This window comes from Myotis brandtii, unplaced genomic scaffold (assembly GCF_000412655.1).
Source record: "Myotis brandtii unplaced genomic scaffold, ASM41265v1 scaffold13, whole genome shotgun sequence".
In the NCBI taxonomy this organism is placed as follows: domain Eukaryota; kingdom Metazoa; phylum Chordata; class Mammalia; order Chiroptera; family Vespertilionidae; genus Myotis; species Myotis brandtii.
The window spans coordinates 1633055-1647146 of NW_005354595.1; the positions used below are offsets into that span (position 1 = coordinate 1633055).

Below are 14092 nucleotides of genomic sequence, written 5' to 3' on the forward strand. Positions count from 1 at the left end.
AGATAACAACGGCCACATCATCAGACGACGGTGCTTGTACGCCTCACAGTTTCCCAAGTTCTGGTCTTACCAGTGGGATCCATGTAAGTTGTTTTTCACAAGCTGGAGCCATTTTCCTCCTGAAACTAACTATGTACTCTGAAATCACAGGCTGTTTGGTATTTTGAGAAGAATCCATGGATGCTTGGCCCAGTCTGTTTCTAGTCCTCAGGCGAGGTGCTCGCATCCAGCGTGTGGGGTGAAGGGAAGGTACCCCTTTGGGAAGGGGGATGAAAGAAGAAAGACGAGTCCAAGGCAGCAGGCTCGGGGACGCAGTGCTCCTGCCGTCAGAAGTCAGGTGGTTGTGAGAATTCAGTGCGTTAGAATATATGTGTGTTAGAATAAACAAGTGCGTTGGTTTATTCATGGGAAACCCTGGGCACACCATACATTCTCACGATCTCCCAGCAGACATGGTGGCCTCTGCCGGGCAGTCTTTAGCCACAGTGTCCTTGCCTGGGGCACCTCCGGCAGGACCCGGCCAGCTGGCGCTGCACAGATGCACAGCTCAGCACAGCCCTCAGGTGAACTCCTTCTTCCATTCATCAGAGTCATGAAAACAATCAGGAGGAAGTCAGGCTTTCTCAGTTATTATGTGGCTGTGGAACCACAACTCCCCACTAGAACGCCAGCACCGTGAGGGCGAGGATTGTCGTCTGCCTGTTCTCCGCCATAACCCCAGTGCCCAGGGCAGTGCTTGGCGCTTGGCAGGGACTCAGTACACTTCATCGAATGAATGGGTGGGTCCCTCCAGGGATATTGACCAGCGTTTCTGATGGTGAGATGGGAGAACTCTCCCTGTGGAGGGGATAGGACTCGTCGCTGAGTCAGCTGTAAGAAAGGCTTTGGTCCTCTGCTCTCCCCTTTGCTATGGGAGCCTTTAAAATACCGCAGTCTGATGGGGTATTTTAATGGAAATCAATAAGTGAAAGGCATATAATTAATTTTATCATTTAGCTTCCATTGTAATTACTTATTGATCCAAGGCTGCTCATGGAGCACCTGGCAACAGTGAAAGAAAAACAGTAGCAGGTGTTTGGACTTAGTTCGTGTTTGCTAACTAATTAGATGAGGGTTTTTGTGCTTGGAAAGCCTAAGCAGTTTGCGTTTGCCTCAAAGGTGAAAGTTGAAATCCAGGAGCTTCAGCCAACTCTGTTGATCTTTCTTGCTTCTGGGCTAGAAGGCATCCTATCACTAAGACCTGTTATAACGGATCTTATTCATGAGAAGTCAATTTTGTTGTTTAAGTCTCAGTATTCTAATGATGCCAGATTTTACACAGCAGAGAAGAGCATGGACTGGAGTCAGACTGCCATGGTTTGAATCGCAAGTTCACCATTGTCTAGCTGTGTGACCTTGAGAATGTTACTTAACCTCTCTGTGCTCCAGTTTCAAAATCTGTAAAATGGGGATAATGATGGTATTTAATGATGATTATAATTACTGGATTATAATGATGATTAAACAAAGAAACAATGTCTAAGACACAGTAAGTGCTATACAAGTGGGTTCTTAACCTTAAAAACACACTTTAATTTTCCATACTTTAGTTCCCTGTAAAGGTTTTGTTAGTTATTGATTATGCAATAATTTAGGCACACGATAGACATTACAAACAGGTTTATATCAGGCTTATAGTCACACATGCCTACTAAAAATTGAAAATGCAACTCCCGAATAGAGGCTAAGTTGTGTTTGAGGATTGTTAGGTTGAGAGTATCAGCTAAGGTTTTTGGCAACATGCAAGAGAAATTCGCCCAAAGCCACTAGGGCAGTGTTGGCGAACCTTTTGAGCTCGGCGTGCCAGCATTTTGAAAAACCCTAACTTAACTCTGGTGCCGTGTCACATATAGAAATTTTTTGATATTTGCAACCATAGTAAAACAAAGACTTACATTTTTGATATTTATTTTATATATTTAAATGCCATTTAACAAAGAAAAATCAACCCAAAAAATGAGTTCGCGTGTCATAGGTTTGCCATCACTGCACTAGGGGCAGAGGTGTGAGCAGAATCAAGCCTCAAAAGGGCAAAACCAGGCCCCTTTACGATCACACCAGTGCTGTTTCCCTCTTGCTTCACTGCCCTGGAGCGCTGAGTTCTTCTGAATTTAGCCTGAAGTCACATGCCTACCATTGGGTTTAGGGATAAGGAGCAGCTGTGGTGCCTAGATGGCTAGTCCGACAGGATTACAGGGAATGGAGGAGAGAGAATTCTCCAAAGGACAAGCAGGGTGTTACTAACCAAAGAAGGGGGAGGGTTGCTAGGCAGGTCAACACCGTAGCTGTCCCCCATCCCCACAATGAAGAATGAAGGAGGGAAGGTAGTTTCTAAAATCCTGTTTATGTTTGTGCCCTAGGCCTTTCCAGGAATTTACATACGTTTCTCTCCTCAGAGGGTTCTCTGAGAGGCTGGCTCACCCCAGCACTCATGCAAAAAGAACAGCAATCTGGCAATAATGGTAAACTGCTTCTTCCCTGGCCCAATGAAGCGAATCGCCAGTTATTTGTGTTGCATTCATTTAAATGCTAATCTTCGCCTCACAAATTTCATAACAGCCATAATTTCTAGTTCGATCAGAACACATTATGCTGAACTTTCAGAACTCCACAAACGGTAAGCTTACAGGGGTGGCTCCCGCATTCATGAATTCTGTTTTCAGTTGGGTTGTTTTGGCTCCAAGTATAAGAACACCCAACCCTGTTGCCGAAACACAAACGGATCGGTGCAGGTACCTGGGCATCCAGATGTGCGAGAGGCACTGAGGCCTTAATCCAGTGGTTCCAGCTCTACTTCTCTGCAGTTACCTCGATGCCTTCTGACCTCATTTTCTCCCTCTGTTCTTCATCTCAGGCTGGAAGCAAAAGGCTGCAGAATATTCAGCCTCACGACTGCACAAAACAGCATCTGAAGGAAGGTGAGATCATCGTTTTTTACTACAGACCTCAGGATAAGGTAAGTTCCTCTAGACTCCTCTAGCGAACTTTCCCCTCATCCCCTTGGCCCAGATTAAGTCACGTGCCCAATCCTCAAACAACCCCTTGTGATCAAGGAGATGCCATGTGTGAACTGGCTGAGACCTGGGTTCTTGAACCAGTCACGGGCAAAGAGAATTATATTACTGTGCCTGGCCCCTAGGCAATAGGAAGAAGCATGTGTTAAAGAGAAAACAGGGTAGGCATTTAGCTTTTTTTCTCCTTCAATCACTGAAACATACTACTGCCCCATCCCTATGTCTGAGAAATTTAAGACATAGTAGAAGACAGAGGCCACCTTCCATTGATAACATAGACAACAGAGACACCATCAGCCTTCTGGCCTCTGTTGCCGCTGGAGCAGGGGCGTGTAACAGAAACTCCACGGATCACACGTACTGTCTCAGTCAGGTTCCTTTGAGAACCCACGATGCAAAAAGCCAGGAACCTCCTGGAAAATCCACATGGGTGGCAGTGGTGGCTTGTTTCCAGGGATAGCAATGGCAATGGCAATGGTACATTCAATGTAGGATTGCAAATGAAAATACCAAAGACCCAATTATGGTAAGTTCAAATTTCATATTAAAAAACAAATAATTGTTTAGTATTTTTTAGTATATGTCCCAAATATTGATTGCATGGGACATATTGCACTAAAAAATTATACATTGTTTATTAATCATTTAAGTATTTTTTCCTACAATTCTCATCCAACGGCAACCACTTTCCAGTGGCAGCAGAATGCTCAGTTGCAGTGGCAAAAGGGTCCTCACTAGACTGAGCTTGAGGCGTGTTTATGGTTGTGGTCCATCCTGCTACCGCCCTTCCTGGCTCCCACTCGGTTTGCAAGCCTAGTTCTACATCATTACCAGGAATTCTGTGAGAATAAATCATACAGTGTAAGCTTTGGCTGTTGCAACTATGAACCCTAATCATGTAAATCTCAACATCCACTACAAAAGTTTGAACCTCTCCGTTAGCACTGATATCAGCATGGGACACAAAGAGAGAAAGGCATTTTTTTTTCATCTTCACCAGAGAATATGTTTTTGATTTTTAAAGAAAGGAAGGGAGAGAGAGCGAAACATCAATTGATTGCCTCCCGTATGTGCCCTGACTGGGGATCAAACCTGCAACCTAGGTATGTCCCCTGACCAGGAATCAAACCAGCAGCCTTTTGGTGTGTGGGACAACACTCCAACCAGCTGAGCCACCCAGCCAGGGCAGGAGGAAAGGCACCTTTTTAAAGCAGAAGTAGCATGGTGCTGTTAGTGAAATGCACCAGAATGGTACTGGACCTCAGTTCAGCAACCTCAGTACTTGAGTTCAGCAAAGAAAGAATTCAGAGCCAAGGAATTTAAATTGAAGGAGACAGTTTATTTAGAAAGTCACAGAGGTAGATAGAAGTAAGTCATCTGGGTTGTGTGGGCCCTTGGAGCTTAGGGGAGAAAAAGGCAGAGAGAACCCACGTCGGGGGGAGGAAGGAGAGGGGGAAAGGCACTGGTGTGCCCAAGAGAGAGAGAGGGCACCTGGGTCCTCCTCCCTGAGGACCACTTCTCCACTCTCTAAAGGCAGGGCTCTTACAGGAGACCCTATAGAAGGGGGGCTCAATAGTAACTTCATCAGCTTTCCAGCTGTTTCCTTTGGGGCGGGGGCGGGGTGTGGAGGTTGTGGTCTCTACTAACTGGTTGGTGCCGGGGCAGCCAGTCATTAGTCATTGCATCTGGTCCTGATGTAAGCCATGGGGTCTCCACACCTGGCCTTGCTGCTTTTCTGGGCCTGGAGCTGAAACACAACTGAGGCCTAGATGTTATCTCTAGTTTGACCAAAACTCCATCTCTGCGGGTCAACAGATCAGAGGCTGTGTTCCTAAGATTATTTGATGCAGGTCAGACCTCATTGTCTTGAGGGCTTAATGCTTGAGGGAGTGGCCATGCAAAGGCTTGTATGGGACTCACGTGAGGCTTTTCTCTGGCCCTCTTGTTCCTCCTCGAAGGGGGTCTACCACAGACCAGCAGCATGTTGGGGAGGAAAGGTCGGGGAGGGTCTAAGCCACAGGACCATCGCTGTGAAAATTCAGGGAATCTAAACCACAGGACAAGCGATAAACTAGGAGGAAAAGCCACCCTCGGGGCAAGAGTCTGGATTTCCCAGTTTTGCCTGTTGCTAGGCACCTGAGGCTTTCTACCTGGTCACATTCCATACCTGGCCTCTCATTCCTACTCTGCTCATGCCTGTCTAGCTGGGCCTTAGAAGAACAGGGTTCTTTGCAAGCTTCTGCTTTGTTTATGGCTTAAGGAATTTCACAACAATGCCGCCTGCTTTAACTAACTTAAGTGTAATGTGGAAACAATTCTGGAATGTTAGATGACTTAAAAATTAAGGGTTATAAAATTCTGGCATAGCCAAAACATTTTCCTTACTAAGAATTTTCCTTTCCTTTGGCCTATTCTCACTGATAAAACTAAATTCTTCTCATATATAATAATCTCACTATTATAAAGTTTGATAATATGAATACAATGAAAACCTGTAGCGTGAAAAACATCATAAATACTTTTGGACTCCTAAATTATACTGTACTCCTATTCACCTCATTTTCCCAGAATAATTTATCTTCATGATTTGAATTTGCTTTGGAATTCAAAGGAAATTATTATTCAAAGGGAAATAAATAATTGATGCTAATTTGCCAGTTGTCATTGGGTAGTCTAATGAAGCGATCTAATTAAGCTAATGGTTATAGACTAGAAACACTGCACTGTTTCTGCTTTGGATTGTGAAAGAAGCATCTTGGTTCTAGATCATGAAATTCTTTTTTTAAAAAAAAAATATTTGTTTCATTGAATTCAGAGAGGACAGGAGAGGGAGAGATAGAAATATCAATGATGAGAGAGAATCATTGATCAGCTGCCTCCTGCATGCCCCACACTGGGGATCGAGTCCACAACCCAGGCATGAGACACAATAGAACCTGAGTGGGGAATCCAACTGTGACCTCCTGGTTCATAGGTCAAAGCTCAACCACTGAGCCACTCCGGCTACGCTGCACACATGCCAGGGAATTAGTGGGTCTCTTGGGCTAACTGGCTCATTGAGTGATGATGAAGGTGGTTTGCTGAGGTTGAGCCTGGCGTTTATGAGCGGGACACAGCCTCTGCAGCCTTTTCCAGCTTCATTCCCTCACAGCTGGAATGGCTGGCACGGCTCTGGAAGCCAAATCTGAAGCAAAGTTCTCTTAACAATTGACATTTTCAAGCATGAACAGGCTACTAAAACATACAGGTAGTGGATTTTTTTTTTCCTGACACGGCATCCATTCCTCTTTTCTCACATACACTGATTTCCACACAGAAAAGTATTGCTCCTACACTGTGTGAAATTTAAGAGGGGAGAGTAAAGCAAAGCCTGTCATCCTACTAAAGAAGCCAAGGTGTGTGTGTTGGGGGAAGGGGGAAGGTCCCTAAAGGCTCCTCCAGGATCCTACTTCTCGTTGTCCCGGCCTAGTCAAAGTGGTAGAGCATGGGACCTAGGCCTGGTCCAATACGAGGTCATGTTGACTAGTCCACTCAATAAGAGCCAATGAGACACAATAGAACCCAGGCTGGGACTCTGGGGAAAAACATTTTTGCTCTTTTTCACTGGATTTGAAATGATGGAAAGGTTTAAAACTGCAGCAACCAAGCCCTTACCATAGCGAAAAGGCCTGCCTGAGAATAGTGCAACTCAGAGGATGGAGAACCAAAAGATAAAAGAAAAGCTAGGCCCTGGTGACATACTTGACCTCCTTCATCAATCCATGCCTGACCTCCCCCTGGAATTGCCAACTTCCCTTTTCTGGATCAGTTTGGTTCCTGTCACTTGGAACAACAGAATTCTAACTGTTACAGTTTGTCTTCCTCCTTCCCCTGCAAGTGTGAGACTGTCCAGAATCAAGAATGGTAACAGCTGAGCCTAGGACCAACACCTTTGACCTCTAGATCACCATCAGGCAGAGTCTTACCCGGGGTTTCCTGCTCCATACCAAGTAGCTCCAGGCAAATCACCGCACTTGGGTGTCTCTGTCTCTTCCCATCAAAGAAATGTTCCTACTTGCCTAGAGAACTGCATGGTCGTCGTAGGGATTGCAATATGGAAGGAACTGATATAGAAAAGCATGTGCTACACTATCATTCCATTTGCAAGTAGCCTGGGAAGCTTTACAAAAAGAAGCAACTCTGGAACCACACTTTTTTTTGTTTGTTTCTGTTTGGCCTGAAGAGGGCAAAATTTGTTCCAAAATCAGAGAGTTTACAAGACAAATTGCATTTTATTTATTTATTTATTTATTTATTTATTTATTTATTTATTTATGAGAGAGAGAGAGAGAGAGAGAGAGAGAGAGAGAAGGAGAGAGAGAAACATCAATGTGAGAGCGAAACCTGGACTGGCTGCCTCCTGCACACCCCCAACCAGGGATGGAGCACACAACCAGGGCATGTGCCTTGACTGAGAAGCAAACCAGCAATCTTGTGATGCATGGGGTGACGCCTAACCAACTGACCCACACTGGCCAAGGACAAATTGCACTTTAATTCAGCTACCTCGCAGTTCATTTGTTTTGCTTCATATTTAAGTGTTTGGTGGTCAAACCATAGTTTCCAGTAAGAGTGCATGGCTGTTTGCAGGTGAGAATGGTGAAAAGTTAAATATAATTATCTGTTTGAGATCTATGAAAATTTTGATAATAGTGTTCAGTGTTACTTCACAGAACTCTGCTCCAACTCAGGATTAAATGGAATGAAACTATTTGTTTGGTTTGTTGGGGAGGGGATGCAGGTTATATACATTTTTCAGTTGCCAGATTTCTCCAGGAAAAAACCACACAATTATTTTTAAAATGTGTTTCCTGAGAAAATGACTAAGTGTGAGTCACATACGATAAATTTCCTGTAAATTGCAAAAGTGATAAATTGAAGGGGAGAAAAAGTTCAGTAACTCTACAATTATTTTGAAATTGTGTTAACATGGTAACTGCTACCATAAAGCATGCCATTTATTATTAGACGAAGTACTTACTAGTTTCTGCAATCACCAAGAAATAAAACAGGAAGGGGCCTGAAGTAAGTAGAGATGAAATCCCTCTGCCCTAGTCCTCGTAGTTCTACAAGGAAATTTTGGTTCCTAAGAAGATCTGATTATAGCTACACCTCTAAGTCTGTTTTTCAATCCAGTGTTTTCAGGAATAATGCTGATATTGTGATCTTCATGGGTTTGACCCCTGTATCTTTTTCCCAGTTGATTCCAAACTCATGAAAGGGGACTGAGGTGTGACTAATTACCTCCTCTAAAGCCCCCAACTTAAGAAGATGCTTTGAGAGAGGAGCAGAGGCAACCGTGGTGTGCCTAGAGGGACGGTGAATGACAGCAAAAGTGGCGTGAGATGAGGTTGTAGAACAGGTGAGGACCAGAGCACACGTGATCTTGTGGCCATGTATTTGCATTTGTATTCATGGAGCAGTGAAAAGGTCATTGAAGAAGTAGAGGAGTGACATGCTCAGGTTTACAGGTTGGTGTGTGAAAAAATCCAACCATGGTAGAAGGGAGATGAATTCTGAAAATATGACAGTGGTGCAGATAAGAGATGAAGTGGTCTGAACCAGGGTAGTAGCAGTGGAAGTAGAAATGAAGAAATTCCAGGTGCTTTATTGAAGTAAAGATAGGTTATCAGCTAAACAAATGACCTCACATCTCATAAAAGTTACTTACAATGGTAAGTTTTTAAAATGTTGTTATCTCTTCAATTCCATCTTTGCTGATAAAGACTCTAATTCAAGGACTAACCCTGTTTCCCTGGAAGGAAAATGTGCTAGGTTACAATGATAAACATAAGGTAAAGGCCACTATAACATAAAAATCCAGCTGGGCTTGCTATACCTTGACCGCACCCTCAATGCCAACATCAGGAATAGTGTTGAATGTACTTCTTGGACCATTTAATTACTTATTTGTAGTCAAGTGACTTCTAAATAGTTCTTGGATTAGATCCTGGACAGCCATGTATTTCAACTGAACTCTTATGTCCTAAGGATCCAATCACATCCAACTTTTATGGGATCAGTCTCCTTCCTTATAGGTTACCTGTTTGTAAGAATAATTGTGCATATCTTTACTTCAATAAAGCACTGGAATTTCTTCATTTCTACTTCCACTGCTACTACCCGTGTTGTTAATAGAGTGCCAATGAATGATTTGGCACACCAATACCCATGTAGGTAAGGAGCAGATAATCTCATTGAGGTTTTGATTTATATTTCCCTAATGATTAATAATGTTGAACATATTTTCCATGTACTTATTGGCCATTTGTATATCTTCTTTGGAGAAATGTCTATTGAAATCCTTTGCCCATTTTTTTAATGAGTTGTCTTATTACTGTTGAGTTATAAGAGTTCTTTATATATTCTAGATACAAGTTCCTTGTCAAATATATGATTTCCAAGTATTTCCTCCTACTCTAGGGGTTGTCTTTTCACTTTCTTCATAGCATCCTTTGAAGCACAAAACTTTTTACTTTTGAAGAAGTCCAATATTTGTGTTTTTTATTTGGTTGGTTGTTGTTCCTTTGATGTATCTTAAGAAATCATTGCCTAATTCAAGTTCACAGAAATTGACATCTGTGTTTCCTTCTAAGAGTTTTAACGTTTAAGCCCTTAGATTTAGGTCTTTAATCTATTTCAAGTTCATTTCTATAAATGGTGTGAGGTAAGGATCCAAACCTCCTTCTTTATAAGTGAATATCCAGTTGTCCTAGCACCATTGGTTGAAGATACCATCCTTTCCCTATGGAATTGTCTTGCACCCTTTTGAAAATCAGTTGGCCATAGATTTATGGGTTTATTTCTGGACTCTCAATGCCATCCCATTGATCTATACTGTACTGTTTTTGAAATTGTAGTTTTGTAGGAAGTTTTGAAATTAGGAAGTGAAAGGTGGTTACCATGTGTGGGTGAGCTGCCTTGAAAACTGTGCCAGCACTTTCTCCTTGTCATGAACAGAGTCTAAGAGTCAGTGCCCAATTGGTGTGACCAGGTAGCCTCCTGAGCCTCGATTTCCCTCCTGTAAAACAGGAAGAATAATATCTATCTCCTAGCAGATGTTGAGAATAATGATGTAATACACCCAGCTCTAGGCCTGACAATTATTATACATGTGTATTTGTTTCTTTTCCTTTGACCACCTCTTTGTCATAGTATTTTGAGCTCCCAATTTTATATCACTTACCATGGTTTCTTTTTTGTCCTCACCTCAACTCTCTGGCTAGACAGTCTTCGAGCTTAACAATCCCAACACAGTGTGCCTAGTTACCTGGATGCTTCTTTAAAATGCAGATGCCGGGGGTCTACCTCCAAAGACTGTGATTCCATATATCTGTCTGGGTGTGGCCCGGGAATCCGTAGTGTCCTCAAGGACCCCCAGCTATGCCAAATGAGGCCTATGCCAAGGGCCACACTTGGAGAAGCCTATGATCTGAGAAAAGCTTGCTTCAGAAGCCCTAGAGCTGCATTTTCTTCAAATTCAGACAAAGACAACAAACCTACTTTTCTAGCGCCACCCCCCTGGAGCCCCAGAAACCTGGAGCAAGCTCATTCATCACCCATGCTACCTCTTTCTTCTCTTCTTGATGAGGAGGAATTACCATTTTCCCTTTCTCTGGTAGCCCTCTAGATTTTCCTCACTCCCAGGGCAGATGGTTTAAGCAAGGCTCATGCCCGCCTTCTCCCCATCCCCCACCCCACCTCAAGTCAGTGAGGGTCAGCCTCCGGGACATGTACTAGAACAAGGGAAAGGGAGGCTGTTCCTTCAGGGATACTGAACTGTTGGGAACCTAAGCCTGGAGTTTCACATAGATGAGGTGGAGAGCCTGCTGAGAAGGAACCGGGAGAAATGGGGCGCCTGTGACAGACTTTGGCCCTGGAGTTCCTGGTAATATGAGTTAATCTCTTTTTGGTTGCAGTCAGTTTACCGGCATTTCTCCCGAGGGTTCTGACTCACACACAGAAACCACCCCCCAGATAAAGGCCTTTTCAACACCCGCCTCTCCTCTCACCCCTACCTCTCCTCAGAAAAGGATCCTCCGTCACTGGGCGGTCTCAATTTCCCCGAATCTCCCTCTCCTCCCCGAGTGTCACCTCCTTGCCACAATGGAAATCCCAAGGACTCAAGTTTCCCCGTCCTGGCGGCAGGGGACCTTCCTCTTTAGGGGGGGTCAGGTCTAGCCCACTTTTCTTTTCCTCTTGGAGGAGAAAAATATCCTTTTCCTGGGAGACTCATGTTAGCAAGCTCACTGTTCACTCTAACTTCCTGATTACTTAACTCACTTAAGACTTTGACACCTGTTTTACAGTCCCTTCCCCCTCCCCCAGCCCAGCTGTCATTCCAGAGGGATTTCAGCGTTCCACTCAGTAGCCTGTAATCATAGTTTATGTAGCATTTACTGCATACCAGGCATGGGCCTGAGCACTTTACGTATATTTTAGCGCACTTTTATTATCCCCATTTTTATGGGTGAGGAAACTGAGGCACATAAAGTCTATTTGGACTTGTCTAGTGTTACCCAGCTACTAAGTGGTAGAGAGGGGATGAGGTCAAGGGAATCTGATTGCAGAGTCTGGGCTCTTAACCCACATGCTAGCCTCCCAGTTCCCTATTCTGTGGCCTCCCCCATAGCCACTCTGAATTGGTCCTCTGAAGGTGGGAGGGAGTCATACCTCCTCCAACTGAGTCACTGGGCATTTGGAATGCCCTTGAGAGTAAGGAATGACAGCTGAGGGTGGTTTGGATGTCGATTAGAGAGATCTGTACCTCCTCTTCCCGCAGCTCAATTAGTTATTGTCATCTTTCCTGTAAATGTGCCAGTTCCTGGTCCTATGACATAGTATTATTTTATAATGCCCTGTCAACTGGGTATACGTGCTGGGTAAACTTGCTGAGGTGCAAGTGGGGCTGAAGACACAGAGGCAGAAAAGCAAGTTATATATTCTGCTCCAGGTGCCCCCTCAGGCCTCTTCTGCGCACCAGTGTCCTTATTCTCTGAGAAGGTCACTGCATTCAGGCCAGTCTATCCTTCTTCTGCCTAGGACTGTCCTTAGAATGTGTCCCTTGCCCGTATCCCTACCTGTGGTCTGTACGCCTCGACCTTCTAGCTAGAAACTTTGCACAATAGGTTCAAACTTCCAGCTCACCATCCCAAGTAATCATACCTAGGTGTAGCTTCATCCAGAGCTGCTCCACTCCGAAAATTCATGCTGAGACCCTGCATCATCCCACCTCTTAACACACATGCTAGCCTCCCAGTTCCCTATAATTGTAGCATCCCTACTACTGCTAGAAAAAAACTCACACAAGTGTGTGAACTGGTGTCATAAATATAAGGTCGCCACGCTCACCATGGCACCCCCATGACTCCAAGCAAGCCTAATTAGCACTCACAACAGCTGTAATTATAACTGTTTATTGAGTGCTTACTATGTGCACTGTCCTAATCTCTGTATAAGCACTTTAACTCTCAAAACACCACCATTGTGAGTTAGAGACCATTGTGGTTGAGAAAAAGGCCACATATTAAACCCGACAAGCTCACAGGAGACCTCAGTGGTAGACCTTACAAAACCAGAGACCAGACCAGCTGCGTGTGGCTCAGCAATTGAGTGTTGATCCAGGAACCCAAGAGGTTACTGTTTTGGTTCCTGGTTCAATTCCTGGTCAGGGCATATGCCCAGATTGAGGACTGAATCCCCAGTGGATGTGCAGGAGGCCGCTCATCAATGATTCTCTCTTCCTTTCTCTCTGAAATCAATAAAATTAAACACACACACAAAACCAGAGACCAAAGTAACCACACAGGGTGGTCTGAACGTAAAAATTCCTAACTAAAAGTGGGTCATGGAAGGTAGTCATGTCTTAAGCCTGTAGCCTTCTTGACAAAGGTCATCCTTCAACTTTGAAATTATTGTTTTTGTGCATCTGAGATTGTTGGCAGCAGCAAAAATGACGCTGGGTGTTAGGATGGTGGAGTCAGACTGCACTTCGTTGGGTTCAGCATTCGTGGTAGAAGAGGGTGGGTGGGCTGGGTCCTCCAGGAGAGTATGTAGAACAAAACAGCAAAAAGTCCCTAAGGGCTTTTTAGGGTGGGGATTTTAGGGGCAGTCCCAGGAGAGGATCTCCATAGAATATTCCTCAGCTTTCCAGGTGTGACCTTTCAGAGTCTCCGCTGATTGGTCGGTGCCCTGGCAGGGGTCATTAGTCAATGCAGCTGGTCCTGAGCTCAGCCTCAGCATCCCTTGTTTGATTTTGCTGCTCTTCGGGGCTTGGAGCTGAAACACAGCTGAGGGCTTAGGGGTTAATGCTTAGGGGACTGGTCATGCAAGGGCCCACATGGGAGTCCCAGTAGGCCCCTCTTTGGCCCCTTGTTCCTCCTCTAAGGGGGGAGTGGGGGTCTACCACATGACCAGCATATGCGAGGGAAGGAAAGGTTACCCTGGAGGGAAATCTTTGTTTTCCCAGTTGCTAGGCACAGGGGCTTTCTGTCCCGGTGAGCTTCCGTACCGGTCCTATCTCCTTGCTCGGCTCGTCTGCCCCTCTAGAGCTGGGCCAGCTCCCCTGCCTTGTCTCCAAACGAAAGTGCTGTGTCACTGGAGCAGTGGATTCTTCAGTGAAAGTGAAAGAAAAGGAAGGAGGGAGAGAAAACCGTCACTCTAAATGCCGGAAAGAAGGTGGGGGTGCGGCGCAGATGCACTTCCTGGTCATGGTTACTCAGCACTTTAGGGGGCTGCGGGTGCGGGTGTGGGTGTGGGTGTGGCGGGCCTTTCCGATGAATCCAGCCCCGGCTAGGCGGCTCCTTCACCAGCCTGGCCGTGCTCGATTAAGGCCTGGCTGACCCCTTCCCAGGTGAACCGGCCTGTGGCTCTGGGAGGGGCCGCCGGACTCGCCGCCCCAGGTCATTCATAGTGCACTCGCCCTTTCAGTCGCTCTATGGCCCCTGCAGATCCCCGCTCCCAGCTCGGGTACCGGGAGTGCGGGGGTGGGGGGGACGGGA

General features: G+C 45.1%; 1 protein-coding gene across 1 annotated transcript in view; it reads left to right on the forward strand.

Annotated features, from left to right (window-relative positions):
- The window catches only part of TXN (thioredoxin), a 33871-nt gene that overhangs the window by 5224 nt on the left and 14555 nt on the right, over positions 1–14092 (forward strand). The window contains exon 4 of the mRNA XM_014534399.1: positions 2894–2995. Within this exon, the coding sequence (XP_014389885.1) occupies positions 2894–2995 (102 nt within the window). The remainder of the gene's footprint in view (positions 1–2893; positions 2996–14092) is intronic.